Consider the following 19,256-nt stretch of genomic DNA (forward strand, 5'->3'; position numbering starts at 1 on the left):
AACAGTTGTGTTTCTATACACTAACAACAAAAAATCTGGTAAAGAAATAAAGAAAACAATCTCATTCACAATAGCATCAAAAACAATAAAACGCTAAGGAATAAATTTAACCGAGGAGGTGAAAAATCTGTACACTTAAAACTATAAGACTCTGCTGAAAGAAACTGAAAAAGACACAAATAAAAAGATACCCCATATCCATGGATCGGAAGAATTAACATGGTTAAAATGTTCATATTACCCAAAGCCATCTATAGATTCAATACAATCCCTATACCAAAATTATAATGGCATTTTTCATAGAAATAGAAAAACCAATCCTAAAATTTGTATAGAATCACAAAACAACTCCAAATAGCCAAAGCAATCTTGAGAAAAACGAAACAGAAGGCATCACACTTCCTGATTTCAAACTATACTACAGAGCTAAAGTAATCAAAACAGTATGGTATTGGCAAAAAAATCAACACATGGACCAATGGAATAGAATCGAGAGCCCAGAAATAAACACCCACATATACAGTCAACTAATATTTGACAAGGGAGCAAAGAATATTCAATGGTGGGAAAGAATAGTATCTTCAATAAATGGTGTAGATAAAACTTGATAACCACATGCAGAAGAATGAAATTGGACCCCTATGTTACACCACTAACAAAAACTTGAAATGGATTAAAGATCTGAAACCATAAAACTCCTAGAAGAAAACATAAGAAAAGGCTCCTTGACATTTATCTTGGCAGTGATTTCTTAGCTGTGAGGCAAAAGGCACAAGAAACAAAAGCAAAATTATTTTACTGCCTTCTAGCCTCCATGTTTTCTGATGAGAAATCAGCTTTTAATCTTGAGGACCCTTCTATATGACAAATCACTTCTCTTGCAATTTTGAAGATTCTTTCATTGACTTTTTGATAGTTTGACTATGATGTATCTGAGTTTCTGTGTCTGTGTGTCTTATTTGGAGTTCATTGAGTTTTTGGTGTAGATAAATGTTTTTCATCAAATATGGGAAGTTTTCAGCAATTATTCCTTCAAATATTTTCTCTATTTCTTTTTCTCTTTCCTCTCCTTCTGGTACGCCCATTATACGTATGTTGATGAGTATAATGGTGCCCTACATTTCTCTGAGGCTATGTTCACTGATCTTCATTCTTTTTTCTTGGTTCTTTGGGTGAAGTAATCTCTGTTGATCTATCTTCAAGTTCACTGATTCTTTTCTGCCGGTTTAAATCTACCGTTGAGTCCTTCCAGTGAATTTTTCATTTCAATTATTGTACTTTTCAACTGCAGAATTTCCATCTGGTACTTTTAAATAATTTCTGTCTCTTTGTTGATCTCTATTTGCTGAGATGTCATCATCAGACATCTGATGATGTTGATCAGACATTTGTTGATCTCTATTTGCTTCTTTAAGCATGGCTTCCTTTAGTTCTCTGAACATACATACAATGGCTGCATTGAAGTCTTTTTTTTTTTTAACTTTTATTTATTTTAAGTGTGTTTTTCCAAGACCCATCAGCTCCAAGTCAAGCAGTTGTTTCAGTCTAGTTGTGGAGGGCGCAGCTCACACTGGCCCATGTGGGAATTGAACCGGCAACCCTGGTGTTATAAGCATCGCGCTCTAACCAACTGAGCTAACCGGCTGTCCCTGAAGCCTTTGTTAAGTCTGACATGTAGGCCCTCTTACAGTAGAGCGGCTTGTTGTTGTTTGCTTGTTTAGTGAGTTAGTTGGAATACTTTATTGAAGTTTATTTCTCTCATAGTATGAAACCTCTGATGTACTTCAGAGGGCAGAGCCTTGGGCATATACACAGTCACTCTCTGACGACACTGGCTTTAGCAGGGTTCTCTGCTTCTTTGCCTCATCTCCCTACTAAGCTTTCTGCTTTTGTTGGTATTACAACCAGATGTTAATCTCCACTAATTGCCAGCTGATTGCTCCATTATTTTCAACAGTGTTTTCTGGCATAAATTGTACCACAGTCTGACCCAATTGCAGAAGCCATTTTTGAGGCCGCTCATTGAGGTTTGTTTCTGCCCCATCAGTACTCTTCCTATCTGTCTCTATCCCTGGTCTGTCTGGTATATAGCTGGCTTATGGTTTAGTGTGTAGTTACTCTCATGGAGTTAACTGCCTCTTCTTAATTACCTGTTATTAAAATCTCCATTGTTTTAGAGATCCCTGTTAGGCTTGAACTTTCCCAAACTCCATTTAAAAGTCAGTTCCTTAAGGAGAGTTTCAGAGCTCTCTTTTCTTATGGCTGCCTCTCCTCGGTGGGCAAAATCTCAGAGTCACTACTCTGGAGCTAGGAATGGGACAGCAGCTCACTTCTCTCAGAGTGACCTTTCTACTTTCTGAGAAGGCACTGGGTGGGGACGGTAGCCTCTGGTCTTCTCAGTTGGCCTCTCCCAATGTGGAACCTCTACCCTATGAGCAAGCTGGAGTGAGGGCAGTGGGGCCCCAGATTCTCAGCCTCTCAAGAGCAGGCAGAGCTCTTGGGGCAGAAGTCTGCCCTGTAAGTGTAGGCTGGGTGGGAGAAGGGAGCCCCTGACTTCTTGGCAGCATTCTTCTAGGATTTAGCATCTGCAACACAGAGCTGAGACATATGAGAAATACTGGCTACCTGGCCCTCCTATAGAGATACTGTAGCCCTTGACTAGAAGTGAGAGGGAAAGGGAATTCCTTTTTCTTGGCCACATTCAACTGAACTGAAGCTTCCTTCAGGCTGATCTGGGGGTGAGGGGACGGGGAGAGCGCGTTATGGCTCAAGTGCCATAGACGGTTCTTACTGAGATTTTGTAACTTTCCTTGAATAAACGCTTTTTATTTGCTGCCTTGATGTATGACCGTAGGACAGTTCCAATACTTTCAATGCTTTTGTTTTTTAAATAACTTTCACCAGTTATGGTTTTTCTGCTAAGGATGGTTCCATGGAGCTCCTATGCTGCCATTCCAAAAGTGGTCATTTCCACTAAATATTTATTAAGTATAGAGGTTATCAGTAAACTAACAACACTATCTAGATGAAGCATTATCTTTATCTGTACACATATGTTCAAAATTGTATTGAGTACTAAGAATTAGGCACCGGGCTACATATTGGCTACATAAGTGAATAAACTTTTAGATTTTTGCATTTTCCAAATTTTAAATAATAACTAAATTTAAATTAAAAATGGGATTTTTAAATCTTTACTATTTTTAAAATAAAAAATGAATTGTGTATTTGAAATTCTTGAAATTCTCTTAAAATTATTTCTAGTGTTATTTCCAATTTTAATTTCATAAATAAATTTTTTAGAGACTTTGGACTTCAGTTCTTGGAAGGTATGATAAATTGAACCTTCTTGAGAGACTCTTACTTAACTCTGTCTTTTGCTTTAAACAGATGCACACTACTACACTATTACCAAAAAGAAACCTGCTAATTCAAACAGCGAGGACTTATTCACACTTAATCGAGCAAAAACTGCTTTGTGGAATCTAAGTATTTTCTCCATGGCGTTTATATTGACATTTACATAAAATCAAAGTATTAATATATATGTGAGATCTTTAAGAAAAACCACCCAGGCAATTCTATATAAGTTACATCCTTCCTATTTATGATAAGATATTTTTATTTTAGTAGATAATAGAAAGAACCTAGGTAAGGATCCAAATATCCACAATATCAGCATACGAAACAATCAAAGAGTAATCATCACACTTCAAACTGATTTCAAAACATTTAATTATTTATTCAATACCTTTAATAGAAAAGTATTATGTAAAATGCTTTCTCTAAACATCTTGGGATGGTTTAAATACGAATTTGATACCTGACCTAAGAATCTGTGCCTATACATTTCCTGGTTGCACTAGATACAACCAAACGGCACAGTCCAAACACTCATTTGGGAGCTCTGGTTCTCCCACCTAATCCCACGTACGAACAAAAATTAACCTTATTCCAAACTCAGAACACTTAATTTGATAAAAAATAAACATGGCTTGGATTTCAGGAGGATTCAATTAACAACAGAGGTATCTCCTAAAGCATCGTGAGTTAGAGAACTTAAAAAAGAACATTATATATTTAAATTTTTCAACTTACCTGATATAAATAATCTTCAAATACAAAATAGTAATCATCATTGCTTGCCGTCAACTTCACATCCTAAAATTGAAAGTAGAGAATACTGAACAGAACCTAAATAAATACGCAATATTTATTCACAATATTGAGAAAGAATACTGTAATTTATTACTTTATGTATGACTATAAACTTCTCAATTAGATTTTATCACTGCTATAAATTTACTTGACTAATATATATGACACATTATTTGATATCAAATTGCTGACAGATTTTTAGGTCCCATTAGTAATTCCTCATTATTTATTTCAATTTTATTCCATTTAATCTAATATCTAGCTATCCTAAAAGTTGGAAAAACAGATGTAATCATAACATCCAGAAGCTACCATAACAGTCTGGCATCAAATTACTATTCAAATGTCATCTTCCATTGTTCAGGTCCTCATTCTTGCCATCCCCTCAAAATACCAAAAATCTTGCATGCCTTTGTAATGACTCACTTGCAAGTCATCACTTCTTACCAAACAAACAAGACAAGGTTTACCTTCAAGAAGTCTACAGTCTCACCAGCAAGAAAATACACAAAGTAGAAATATGGGAATAATTGTAAAGAAATGCAGAAATCCCTGATAATAATGCTTAATCAACAAAATTCAACTGGGCTGTTGAGCAAAGCAGCAATAAGGGAGGATGAAATGAGTCATGGACAACTCTGGAGGTAGCTGAATGTATGCTAAGTTTGGAAAATCTTAAAGACACAGATTAAGAGACAAGAGGGGCCGGTCTTCTACGTCAGAAGATAACGTGGGCAGAGGTAGAGATCATGAATTCTCAACAGGGGTGATACTGCCTCTAAGCGGGTGAGAATTGTTTCTTGGGGGCCCCAAAATTGTACACATTACAATGGTTTGTGGACCTCCAAAGCTTACCCCTACCTAACAAAATCTTATCCTTTGGTATTTAATTTTTATATTTGAGAAAAATTAGTGAAGTTTTCTCTTTAGGGAGTAATAAGGAGGAAAAAGTTGAGAAACATTGGTATAAACTGTCAGGTCATAGTAAGTGGTGGAAAACTGTAGATGGTGGGCATAAAACACAAGATTATGAAAAAATGCAGTCCAGAGAGAACCATTTAATAATTTAGCTGAGGGAAGGTCTGCTGGTGTTCTATATTTAGTGTTGCCTTGTTCCATTCATTCCTTTAACCACTAAAACAATTCAACTTTATTTTCAGTTAAATTAAAAATGAGTCTCTGCCAAAGGGAGCCGTAATGAAACTTCAAATAATTTTTTAAAATGCCCATTCCCTCAAGGGCTGCCTTTAATAACGTTTGGAGTTGCTCCAACAAGATCAGCAGAGCGAAATTAACATAAGCCAGGAACAATCAGAGACTGATATCTTCCCCCAAACACTCATGTTGTGGACAGTCAGGATTGGCTCTACAAAACTTACATTCAATTCTTCAGACACAAACTGTTTACCTCTTTTTCACAGCAGATTTTCTTTACTGATTCAAACTGACATTCATGTTGGCTGCCAAGAGAACGCTCAGACTATTATAGCACTCCCTGGTTTTCTGAATGTTTTCTCTTGTGAGTCTTCTTTCATTTGAATAGAAAAGAGCTTGACGGTCTTAAGGCCCAAAAGATCTCTCATGCTGTTGCTACAATAATTCTAAGCACAGTCGTTTGACCTCCAAGTTAATACTAGTACCTATGATCCTAATCTATGTAAAACCTCTGTGAGAGTCAAGACTTTTCATCAAAAAACTGTCTCCTCTTAACTCTTCTCATCGGTGCTCCCTGTAGAGTACAGTGGTTAAAAGTCTCATCGTGAAGTTAGGTGGCTTCGGTTCAAATTGGCTTTTCTACTTACCATGTGAATTCAAACACATTTCTTTCATCTTTCTTTACCTCAGTTCCCTCACCTGTAAAATGCTCAACATAATAGTACTTCCTGTTTAGTTATAACACACGTGTCAATGGGTAGCTGGTGAGTAAGAGGATGATATCAGTATAACATGGAAATTGTGTTGGTTCATATGAATCTTTCTTTGAAAACGGGAGCCAAGCATCAGCAGAATTATAATCAGGAAAGGAAAGGGCCTTCAGCTCAGCTGCTGCACAAGCACGATCCCTTATAACTGCATTTCACGAAAATGAGAAATGAATGACTGCACTGGGGGCTCCCTCTCCAGAGAGGAACCCACCACCCAGCGTTGCATGAACATCTCTCAGCTGCTTTACTTCCTCTCCTGCTCACCTGAACAGCAGCCCCAGTAGTCCCGTCTACCACTTCTATCTGCATTGCTTTTGCATTTCCACTTTATTATTTTTATACAGTTTTGATAGCTCCTGCAGGGGCAGCCGGCCTGAGCTGTCCAACTCATCTCCCAAGCTACCAATTATTGTCTTTCTTTAGTATTCTGGCTACATATTGCAAAAGGTACCCCAACCCTATTTTTCCCATAAGCTCTATTATTTTTAATGCATGATTTTGCAGAATGCAAGTTTTTTATTTTTTCCCCCCCAGGAAATAATTTACCATTTATAGCCTAAATGTTGGTATCTGGTACTCATAAGGTAGCTGTCAGGATCAGGTGACTATCTACATAAAGAGTTTGGAATACTGTATGTCACACAGTGAGCAGTCATTAAATACTACCATATTTCCCCGAAAATAAGACCTAGCCAGACCATCAGCTCTAATGCATCTTCTGGAGCAAAAATTAATATAATATCCGGTATTATATTATATTATACCTGGTATATTATATTATATTATACTATATAAGACCAGGTCTTATATTAAAACAAGACTGGGTCTTATATTAATTTTTGCTCCAAAAGACGCATTAGAGCTGATGGTCTGGCTAGGTCTTATTTTTGGGGAAACACAGTAGTTAGTAGTTGCTATTATTAACCTTGGTCATGTTCTACCCAGATAAATGTTCAGGTCCTCAGTGTGTACTCTTCTTTACCCTGTTTCTGAGACCTGAAATAATATGCCCTTCTCCTCTGTCCTACAAGTTCTAAATTTAAAATCCAAGTGTTTTAAATAGACCAATTATTAATCCAGAATCAGCCATGTCTTATATCATGCTTACAGCATGTACTTCTCAACTTGATATCAGAGGCCTGGAAACAAAACCTCAGTGTATCTGTATCATAAAACTTGAGAGGTGCTTAACCATATGTCTAGAAACTAAAAGAAATAAAAATTAAAAAATGACTTTGATACAAGAGAATAAACCAGTAGCTTCTAAAGAATCATGAGATAGATAAAATAAAAATATTATAGTCTGATTTTCCTTTTAGTTGCTTTTTCATTTTGTATGGTAAACTTAAATTTATAAGGACAAGAAATGCTTATCATTCTCTTAATCAAAAGATGAGGAGCAGGAAAGGGTAATGAGGACAGCTTCAAAGGGAAAGAAGATAACATTGGATGGAGACTGCAAATTTTGAAGGTCAACCTTAACTTCACAAATATGAACAATTAAAAGTATTTTTCAAGATTAATATGAATCATCATACATAGCACAGGCCCTGCATGTTAAAGACTCTCAATAACTGTTTAATGATATTAATGAAATGGAAAAACTATGCACACTTTTACTTACTTTATAAATTAGACTGTCCACCAAAAGGTCATGTTGTATCACATTGGTCTTAAGCTGTTCATAATACAATATATCCTAGAGTAAAAAGTAAAACAAACAAAAAAATTAAAGGTCAATCACATTCGTAGAGTGTGAATCAGCCTCAAACTTTAATAAATAATAATCATTAATAACCATATAAATAATAATCATTTAATAAATAATAATCATTATTCACTACTACATTTTCCATGCCTGGTCAATTCTAGATGCTCAATAAATATAATTAATCCTGTCACTTAGGATAAGATCTGGCACCTTGTGGGTATTCAATCAATGTTTCCTAAATTAATTAACTATAATTTAACTTTAACAGCAAATACAGTACTCAGTAATTACTAGGTGCCAGGAACTGTTTTACCCACTATGAGGTCTGACAATTAAGTTCACGAACTCATCCTAAATAAAGTGCTCCGTACCTCATTGCTGAATATCACTATGATCCCCTTGGAAGCACTCCCCTTGGGAAGCTATGCACTGACGCCAGTGCCTAGTCCGCCCTTCAAAGCAGTTTTGGAACTCATTTTCTGGAATGTTCATCAAAGCTGTCGTCATATTACCCTTGATGTCCGGAATGTCATCAAAATATCTTCCTTTTCATATTTCTTTTATCATTGGGTAAAGAAAGAAGTCATTGGTGGGCCAGATAAGGTGAGTAGGGAGGGTGTTCTAATATAGTTATTTGTTTACTGGCTAAAAACTCCCTCACAGACAGTGCCTTGTGAGTGGTGAGTTGTTGGTGAGAAATTCAGGTGTCTAATGTTTTCATGCAGCCTTTTCAGCACTTCCAAATAGTAAACTTGGTTAACTGTTTGTCCAGTTGGTACAAATTCATAATGAATCATCCCTCTGATATAAAAAAGGTTAGCAACATCGTTGCAACAAGTTCACAAAGTTAATTGTCAGACCTCGGATATGAGTTAACTCATTTAACCCCCATACCCACAAAATAAAACAGTTCTGATTATTATTCTCATTTACACTTGAGAAATTGATGTCCAGAGAGAAAAGCTGCTGTCCCAGGCTACAAAGGTAGTAAGATTTCATCCCAGGAAACCTGGCCCCAGATCCTATACAAAAACCAGAAGGACTACTCTGTACTGCCTTTCTAATATCTAAATTATTGTAATACAAAAACGTTTAAACATACTAAACTTTATAGCTAAGAAAGAAGTCAGTTTATTAAATATGAGAATAGGGTCCCAAAATACTATAAATTATGATTAATTCTATACAGTGATAAGATTAGGCTAATGTTTAATCTGATAGAGAATAAGAAATGGAGGATGAGAGGGAAATGGAAAGGAGAGCAAAAGGGAGGAAAGGAAGAGAGAGAAGGAGGGACTTGAGACTGCAATCTAGTTGAGCATTAGGCTAATAGATGGTCAGGGCATTCATAACAAGGGTTACAAAAATGAGTAAAGGTAATAATGAAGTGGGTAGTAGTTGTGTTAAAGGGAGATGGAAATATCTCATTGCTTTAGCTGACCCCTGTGTTCCTCCAAATCCCTCCATTCATCTCTCAGGCACTTTATTTAGCCCTGGTTTACCTCCATTAGTACACACCAATCTTTCTGAAGAAATTCCACCAGACAAGGAAGAGTTGTGGGACAGGGTGGTGTGGGACAAAGAAGAATATCTGTTGCGTAGCTGCCTTGGCTAAGGCAGTTATGATAGTCATGCAGTGGGGAGTTTGCCAGACTAAGGCAGAACGAGTAATTAATGAGATTAAGGCAGTAACAGCATCCAGCATAGACTTTTCTTTCGGAGTGTTTAGCTGTAAAAATAGAGGCGGCAAGAACAGGTGCTGATGTAATTAAGTTTACAGGTTTAGGAGAAGGAATTTGAATGAATTTCTTATGCTGATTTCTGTTTTCTCTGGGTAGAAGGCAGGTGAAGTCTTTTGCTAAGAGTCTAAAAAGAAGTGGTTGAAGAGAGTGAAGGTCAAAAACAGTCCCTGTGAAGACGAGGTGGGCTGACAGGAAAATCAAGGTCAGGCATTGTTGTGGACCTAGGTAAGTGGAGAATGTTATTTAGAAATCACTGAAGAAAACCTTAAATGTTAACACTAGTCTTGGCTATCTTACAGTAAGTAAGTACCTAAAAAAAATAAAGAGGAATTTTCTGTCTTCTTTTAATTAGCAAGCTAAAGTTAAGCACAAATTTAAAAAATATGAATGTATACTATATACGGATATTTTGACACACACCTAAAATATGTAGGAAAGAAAATATGTAAAATCCATCCTTTTAAACCTACCGCATATTTTCTTGAAAAGAGAAAAATATCAAAGTTTGATAATGCTTTTGTGAAAGCACTAAAACTACCAGGAACTTAAAGCATTATATCCAAAGTCACTCTATTAAGACGAGATTTTAAAAAATAGCTTTATGGGTGTGAAATATTCCATTTATCTCTCTAACTCTTGACCTACAACGGTATTTGTATGTGTAGCTTATATTAAGTGATTGAAAAGCAATTGAACAAAAAGCTCTGATTAAATATTCGTGATAAGAGGTAAGTATTCTCTTCTTCTCTTCCTGTGTTTCTCTCTCTCTCTCTCTCTGATGTACCACCCTCAACAATTATTTTGGAACTGCTATATAGTTCATTGAGGTCACACTAGTATAGCTGAAAATAAGTGTGAGTGATGGAAAGTGTTTTTTTCAACAAAATCAAGGTTACTTTTCTGAAAATACGAATTTCTATTTACAGACTTGTCCTTTTGCATTTAGAAAATAAAGATGACTATTAGCTCCAAAATTCAAGTGTAAAATATGCCTTTGATGATTATAATAAACGATTATTATCTGAGATTACTATTTTTATTCTAGGATGATATTTCTGGGAAAATTCTAAACGTTTTTGAAATGGCAGTAGTTAGTTCCTCTGCAAAGAGACAGGATTTGTTCATCTAGCTCTGGACCAGTGAAGTTGGTAGGTCATCTACACAGATCAGGACAAGAGTTACAAACATTCTACAAGGGTCGATACACTCACAAAAAATGCCCAACACACACTCAAAACTGTTTTGAAAACTGTTACTTCTAAAGTGTCACCACAACAGAGCAGCACTATCATTTGGTCTAAAACTGCTCTGAAAGGAATCACAAGCTTTATTCTTTTGAAAAAGAAGCAAATGATTCTTGCTAGTGCTGTTCACAGCAGTAGATGTAACAGACACATACGCATGCACACGCACACACATGATTGGCAAAGGTGAGGAAGTTATAATTAATTTATAACATAATTACATGCAATATGCAATTATTATTAATACCATTAATGGTGACCATTTATTGGTCAGGCACTGTGTTAAAAGGCTCACATACATTATTTCATTTAATTCTCACAACCACTCTGTGATATATATGTTAGTATTTATATTTAAGGATGGGTAAACTTAGGTTTGAAGAAATTTAAGTAGCTCACTCAGTGACACATTTCAAGTCAGTTGGGAGAAGTAGGAGTTGAAACCAGGTCCATGTGATTCTAAAACCCAGGTTTTTAACCACTAAGCTGGGGAACTATTAGTTTTCTATTTGTTCAAATATTTAAATGGGTGACTTATATGATTAATGAGCTTAAGAAAAAAATTACCACTAAAAGTATTTTAAAAACAATCAATGTCTTACATAGTTTTTCTTTATTGAATCTATTACCTGTCCACTGGTGAGTTCTCTTCATATTCATTATACTTCCTAAAATAAACTGTTCTTATACTTAAAATACAAATATTCCCACATAATCTGTCAATTTTTAGAACCATAAAAACAGTACATATTTCAGAAGTAACTGTAGGGACAAAGCATTCATTTACTTATATGAGTTGCCCGTCTTTATTTTTCCTTATTCTAACGGCCCAATTCTACCACACATCTTCACTGATCTAAACTGGCACATTCCAGCCCTTAAAATTTTCCTTATTGTTCTGATGAATGTGTAAGTGCACACCAACTAATTGTGAATAACAAAAACTTCTACGTTAAGCACACTGTGATTAAATTATGCTACTCTTATCTTAGAACTCAAACTGCAGTAATTGTGAAAATTAAAAAAAGGATAAATATTAGGCTAATAAGCAAAAGTATTTCTATTTTGAATAACTGACCTTTGAAAAATAAATATCACGAGTTCAGATTTGGCCTATCCCTTTTTCTTCTTACCTCAGGTTGACTGGAAATATTCAAAATGAGCGCCCATAACTCAGCTCTCAGTGCCGTGGGACTCCCTTGTCTGATATATTGTTGAGCAGCGGCGCTATCTTGTTCCACTAGAACTGGCAAGAGTATATTAAAATCTCATTAGAAAATGCATCATTTAATAAATAACACTGAAATCTTTACTTGACAATCTTTTGGAAAGCTAACATTTCATCTTGATAGCTACCATAAATACATCTTGTCTCGGCAACCTTCTTCTACTCTCCGAATTTTGATGTGGCCCTATTTCCAGCCATATAAGTTTTAAGCCTTAAGCTCCTCCACTTCCTACCCTGCCTGGTAAAAGTTTTTAATGTAGGTACCTTGTGACCACTTTGCTTTAACCACAGCTCCATGAATCTGAAACTAATGATGCATGTATATAATCAGTTTTGGATTCCATGATCAAGTAAAGTCATATCTACGGAAACCCTAAATCTCTTATGCATATTCTACTAAGTCATCAATGTTCTAGTATTTGGAAGTAGTATGGTATTTGAAGTATTATGGCTAAGAATTACAAAGAATGTAAGATACCATTCTATTAGGGGACTTCTTACCTATCTGCCACAATCAACAGAAAAGAGGGATTTTTTAAAGAAAACTCAAAAAGATCTGATAACCTTTTAAGAAGGCCAAAATTTATTCATAAGCAGCCAAATTCACAAAATCAATCTATTATACTTTTATTTTCATTTTTGTTTTCTTTAATGAAAATACCAGCTATTCAGTCTGGAAATAAAGCTCCCCCCCCAAAAAAAAAAAAGACATACTAGACAACTGCTGATATTTGTCTAACAGTGCTGTTTCTTGTATTTTCTTCTTAAAAGAGAAAAAAAAAATCTTATACTAAATGAAAATGACAAACCAAATGAAACAAAGAGATGATATGAAATAAAAAAAGATGAAACATTTTAAATTTGCCACTGTGTTCAATGAAAATGTCAAATCATACAAATGACGTCTTTTCAGTTAACATGATTTTGAAAAATTAAACTAGGGAGCTTAGAATATGACAATAAAATTGCCATAGAAGGTTCATTCTGACACAAAGAGTTATTTGTACTTCATATTTCAAAGATAAAACACGATTTACAAAACCAAGGAAAAAAATCTTCAGAAGATGGGATTAAAATTGTTCCCCGGAACAGTGGAGCCGCCTCGGTTATTAAGTCTTACCATTAGAACAGTCCTCGGGAAGGGTGACGTGTGACGGTTACATTTTCTCCTGATGCAGGAGCATAATTCCCATTAACACTAATGAGAAGTGTGCGGGCGCATCAAAGAGAGAACCTGCTTCTTTGATTTTAAAATGAAATTCTATTGCTGAATGGATTAAGCTAACATCCTTGAAGAATGTGTATCTGCATTTACTATTATATTTCCTTTTCAGTGAACCATCTGTGGACTTTTTCATCTGACATTTATTGATGAAGCCAAATGATGCATTTCCCCTCTTTATAAAGATTCCCATTGTATTATCTGTGTGTTAATAGTTAAATATTACTCCTGTTTAGGCTTTTAGCTTTTCAGAGATTAAATTTCATTTGGGGTATGTGATACAGATGTCTGCTTAGGATGGTCTCATTTTCAGAACTTATAATAAATATAATTAAAAGCTTACCTTTTTGCCCAATACGTACATGCTCATTTTCAAACAGTTCTAAAAATGATAAAAATAAAATAAAATTATTAAACACATTTATAATGATATTTTTTTCTGGTATTGATATTATTTTGAATTATTTTTAGAGCTGAATGGCTCTGTAGAAAACTATAAGAATATTTAAATTTGTATATAGAAAAATCTTTTTTCTAAGTTGTTTAAAGTTTATAGAAATTAAGAGAGTTAAGTACATTTAATCAGAAGAAAAAATTGATAATTTTCCTTTGTTAAAACAGAGTATCTTCTCACAACACAAAAACATTTCTGCCCATTCATCTTTGATTTTTTGCCTTAGAAACCTCCACAAACCTTGGGTGGTTGCCAGAGGTGGGGTGGGGGGGAGGAATGGGAGAAGGGAGTCAAAAGGTACAAACTTCCAGTTATTAAATAATTAAGTCATGAGGATGTAATACACAGCATGGTGAGAATAGTCAATACTGTATTACATATTTGAAAGTTGCTAAGAGAGTAAATCTTAAAAGTTCTCATCATAAGAAAAAAGAATCTGTAACTACCGTGTTTCCCCGAAAATAAGACCTAGCCAGACAATCAGCTCAAATGCGTATTTTGGAGCAAAAATTAATATAAGATCCACTCTTATTTACTATAAGACCAGGTATAATATAATATAATTAATATAATATAATATAGACCAAGTTATATTAATTTTTGCTCCAAAAGATGCATTAGAGCTGACTGTCCGGCTAGGTCTTATTTCGGGGAAACCGGGTATGCATGGTGATAGATGTTAACTAGACTTACTGTAGTGATAATTTTGCAATATATACAAATATTGAATCATGCTCAGTCTGACTTATTTCACTTTGCATATCTCTCCTTCCATTTTAAATGCTAGCCTTGCTGCATAGAGTAGTTTGGGTTACAGGTCCTTACTTTTCATTACTTAATATTTTGTACCAATCCCTTCTTGCCTGCAAAGTTTCTTTAGAGAAATTAGCTGACAATCTTATGGGAGTTCCCTTGAAAGTAACTACTAATAGTTGCCTTTCTCTTGCTGCTTTTAAGATTCTCTCCTTGTCTTTAAACTTTGCCATTTTAATTATGATGTGTCTTGGTGTGGGCCTGTTTGGGTTCATCTTGTTTGGGACTCTCTATGCTTCGTGGACTGACTAGTATGTTTATTTTCCTTTGGCAGGTTAGGGAATTTGCTGGAGCTTCCCCACTCCAGAGTCCAGACATCAGTTACGCACGTGGTGGACACTCCTTTGTCAATTCCCTCAGGGATTAATATGTCCTGGGTTCTGACTCACAATAAGCAACAGATAACAAGTAAATGTATAAGCCAGAAGTCCAATGTTTTAATTTATCATGAGAGACTCATCCGCCCAGATCACTGAGACTGGTTGTATAAACAGGGCATAGCTTTCTAATAGGAAGAGCTAGTGCCCAAGAGTCATTTTTAGGACTCTTTCCTTGGACCCAGTTGTGTACTTGCTGAGGTAGTGGATCTCTTTGTGGGGCAACAAATCCACTAAATAGATAGAAAAAAGAATCCTTGTCTTCAAACATTTGTGTTCTTGATTGCCATAAGCATGGAATAAATTCTGGAGTTTCAATCTATTGTACATCAGTTTTATTTTGATTAGCATCTGCCTGGTAATTTTTGGTGACACCCAGTATTTATTTATAAAACATTCACTATTGTGGGTGAACTCTGCAGGTGGCTTATTGTATCATTTTTTTGGTTGATTCTTCTTAGCTACAATTTCAGAAGGTAATATTTCCATCTGATTTCCAAATGCTACTGTTGTGCCTCATTCACTATTTGGAAATACTGATATATTGACTATAGCTAATACCAACAGTTAATACTCAGAATTATAACCATAAATAGCATCTGAATATTTTGGAATTATTTTTAATAAAGGTAAAAAAATACTGAATCATTATGTTGTATACCTGAAATTAATATAATTTTGTATGTCATTAAATCTCAATTTATAAATATATTTGTCAGCTTCATTTGCAAAGTCCTACTTCTACTGTAATCCACCATTAAAGCAAATCTAAAAAGAAAAAGACTTACTACTACTTAGGTAAAATCCCACTATACAAATGCCATTTAAAAAAATCATGTGTAAGAAGCAAAGGTTGGTTTTTAAAGTATTGATCAACAAGACTCAAACTAGGCCAAATTAAAATTTTAAAACTTCTGTTCGTCAAAAGACACTGCTGAGAGTGAAAAAGATAAGCCACAGAGTTGGAAGACGTATTTGTAATATGTATATCCAGCAAAAGACCTGTGTGCAGAATATATAAGGAATTCCTAGTAAGTCAAGAAGAAAAAGACAGGCAATTATCTGACACAAATGGGCAAAAGACTTGAACAGGTTCTTTACAAATGAGGAAATCCAAAGGACCAATAAACATATGAAAAGGTGCTCAACCACATTAATCATCAGAGAAATTCAATTAAAACTTTTATGAAATACACACCCAACACAATGGCTAAAATGAAAAAGACTGACAATTCTAAATGCAAAGGAAATGGAGCAAATGAACTTCTCATACAAAGGCTGCAGGAATGTAAATTAGTACAACCACCTTGGAAAACTGGCAACATTTAGAAAGACTAAATACATGCACATCCTAAGACAATCAGCAATTCAGTCTCAGGTATATACCCTAAAGCAAATATACTTTTACCAAGAAACATATAAAAGAATATTCATAGCAGCGCTATTGATAATAACCAAATAGTGGGAACAACTCAAATGATCATCAATAGAACGGATAAATAGCATACAATGGATTATATGACACAGCAATGAGAATGAACGATTTATCGATTTATAACTACACACACCACTATGGATCTCACAAACACTAAGTTAAAGAAGCTAGATGCAAAAGAGTACGTGGTGTTTGATTCCATATCTATAAAGTAAAAGAAGAGGCAAAACTGATCTATGATGTTAGAAGTCAGAATAGTTGTTACATGTGGGGGGTGGTAGAGTCTGAAAGTATGCCTAAGGGGACTTCGGGATGCTGATATTTCATTTCTTGATCTGGCTGGAGGTTACACAAGGTCTTCACTTTGTAAAAATTTACTGATCTGTATACTTACGTATCCTTTGTGTCCTTTTCAGTATGCACGTTATAGTTCCATAAAAAGTTATTTGAAAATTAAAACAAACCAAATGAAAAAGAATATATAGGGGACTGGCTGGATTGGAAACTACAGTGTGGGTACCAGCGGAGTCTGCAGTGGAAGAGTTGATGCCCCGGCTGTTGTCAATGGATCTCTGCGACTTGACAGAAAGTTTCAATCCCTCCGTACCCCTGAGGACGCCTCAGGAATATTTGAAGCGGGTCCAGATCGAAGCAGCTTAATGTCCAGATGTCGTGGTAGCTCAAACTGACCCAAAGAAGTTGAAAAGGAAGCAAAGTGTGAATGTTTCCCTTTCAGGATGCCAACCTGCTCCTGAAGGATATTCCCTCACACTTCAGTGGCAACAGCAGCAAGTGGCACAGTTTTCAGTTGTTCGACAGAGTGGACAGACATAGAAATCACAGCAGTTGGATAGTAACATGACCATGCCAAAGTCTGAAGATGAAGAACGCTGGAAAAAATTTTGTCTGGGTGAACAGCTATGTGCTGCAGGGGCTGTTGGACCAACTAAAAATGAAAATCCTGGAATAGATTATATACAAATTGGTTTTCCTCCCTTGCTTAGTATTGTTAGCAGAATGAATCAGGCAACAGTAACCAGTGTCTTGGTATATCTGAGTAATTGCTTTGGAGAAAGAGACTTTACTCCAGAATTGGGAAGATGGCTTTATGTTTTATTGGCTTGTCTTGAAAAACCTTTATCACCTGAGGCTCACTCACTGATTCGACAGCCTGCAAGAAGGCGCTCTGAAGTCAGGCTCTTAGTGGACAGCAAAGATGATGAGAGGGTTCCTGCTTTGAATTTATTAATCTGCTTGGTTACTAGGTATTTTGACCAATGTGATTTAGGTGATGAGCCATCTTGATGTAGCTGATCTCTCTCAGGGATAGAAGATACTTGTGATGAAGGCAGCCAAAGTCTGAGGAAGTACAATGCCAGTTCAAGTACAGATTGCATCACATCTTCAACATTATGTGAGGGGTCTTAAACTGTGCAACGCAGAAGATAGCTTGTATGGATTTGAATATCTGAAGTATCTTAGGAAAACCCCACCTAGTTTCTGATGACAAGTTTTAAAGTTTTTCTATAACTACATGCAATGCTGTATGATGAAATTTTACAAATGTCCTTGGTGCTGTTTCATTGTTTTATATGAATACACATAAAATTGTATTGAAAAAAAGGAAAGAATCTATAATACCACGAGGGGGAGAACTTAGCTGTTTTCCCTATCCCAGAGAAAATCAGTGTAACTTCCTTACCTCTTCTTTCTCCCCACCACCTGAGAGAGGACCTGATGATTGCTTTTGTTAGATTCTACAACAGCGATTAGTTAACTTTTCTAATTAATGGGGTCACTGTGTGTTAAAGGTCATGAACTCCATGTGACTCTCTGGGTAAGTACAGCCTGGGTTCCCTGGCAATCTGTCAGCCATCTTGGCACTTGACGCTCTATTGAGCAGAAAGCGCATGTTCAGGCACTTTGAACTTCTTACCTGAACTCGGTAGCAGGCTGGTGGTAAGATCTGGTCACAGAAGGAGACGGAGACCTGTCAGAGGCTAAGATTTCCACACAGTTTTCTACAATCCTGTTCTGTGATGTCCAGGTTTTGCACAGCAATATTTAATAGGGTGCTGTACTTATATTTTCCATTTGCTAATCTTTTCAGTATTAGGTAACGTTTTTTGAACTATAATTCTTTTATTACCACAATGTACAAAACACTGATCCTTTTATAACTCTGCTACTGCCTCAGAATCTCAGAGTTTCAAAACAACTCATCTTTCAGATTTCCATAACATCCATTTAGAATAAATGTGATTTTGTTGATTTTGTTCATAATGGAATTAAATCTTTAGCTTTGATGGTTCAGACCTAATTAAACAGAAATGACTGAGTTTGGGCCTGAGATAAATGTGGTAGAGAAAGAGCACAGAACTCTCTACCAATGCATGCAAACCATACTCCATTACAATAGTCCTGGGATCTCACTGAATGGGCTTTCAAATAAGTAATTAAACATTTAAAAATGTACTGATTAACTAATAAAATAAAGAAAGTTCAACATCACCAAACGTTCATTTTCTAGGATTCATTTGAAATTCTGGCTAATATTTAACAATAGTATTTCAATTAAATTGTGGCATTTGAAAAACGTACTTCTAGGGAAAGTTCATGTAAATGTGTTTTGGGGCAGGGGCATGTTAGGAAAACTGCAATAATGAATAACTAATATTGCCTTAACAATTTCTAAAATCACATAAAAATGACCACCTTTGATTGCCATTTCAATTAATTTTGATACAGGGAATGTTACTTTCTGCTTACTAGTAACCAAAACACACATAGCAGAACAGACTTGTAACAAACATTCAGAATCAATCATTTTTATGAGTTAAACATTTCTGAGATTGTTAAGATTTGTGTTTGAGCATACAGTACTGTCAAGTTGGCCCCATAAAATAAATAGAAAATCTTTTTTGAGAGAAAGCTCAAAAATCAAAGG

At 35.5% G+C, this 19,256-nt stretch overlaps 1 protein-coding gene and 1 pseudogene across 6 annotated transcripts in view; one reads left to right on the forward strand and one right to left on the reverse strand.

Moving 5' to 3' along the window:
- TBC1D19 (TBC1 domain family member 19) overlaps positions 1 to 19,256 on the reverse strand; it is a 113,452-nt gene that overhangs the window by 39,301 nt on the left and 54,895 nt on the right. For all 6 annotated transcript variants that reach the window (XM_074322099.2, XM_019743920.3, XM_074322109.2 and 3 more), the window contains 4 exons: positions 13,574 to 13,612; positions 11,914 to 12,026; positions 7,708 to 7,782; positions 4,099 to 4,161 (listed from right to left, as the gene is read on the reverse strand). In XM_074322099.2, the coding sequence (XP_074178200.1) occupies positions 4,099 to 4,161; positions 7,708 to 7,782; positions 11,914 to 12,026; positions 13,574 to 13,612 (290 nt within the window). The remainder of the gene's footprint in view (positions 1 to 4,098; positions 4,162 to 7,707; positions 7,783 to 11,913; positions 12,027 to 13,573; positions 13,613 to 19,256) is intronic.
- On the forward strand, positions 16,447 to 17,922 carry LOC109453817 (gem-associated protein 2 pseudogene; annotated as a pseudogene).

Source organism: Rhinolophus sinicus, chromosome 1, assembly GCF_057876585.1.
Source record: "Rhinolophus sinicus isolate RSI-liver-muscle chromosome 1, RSI-T2T, whole genome shotgun sequence".
Lineage (NCBI taxonomy): Eukaryota > Metazoa > Chordata > Mammalia > Chiroptera > Rhinolophidae > Rhinolophus > Rhinolophus sinicus.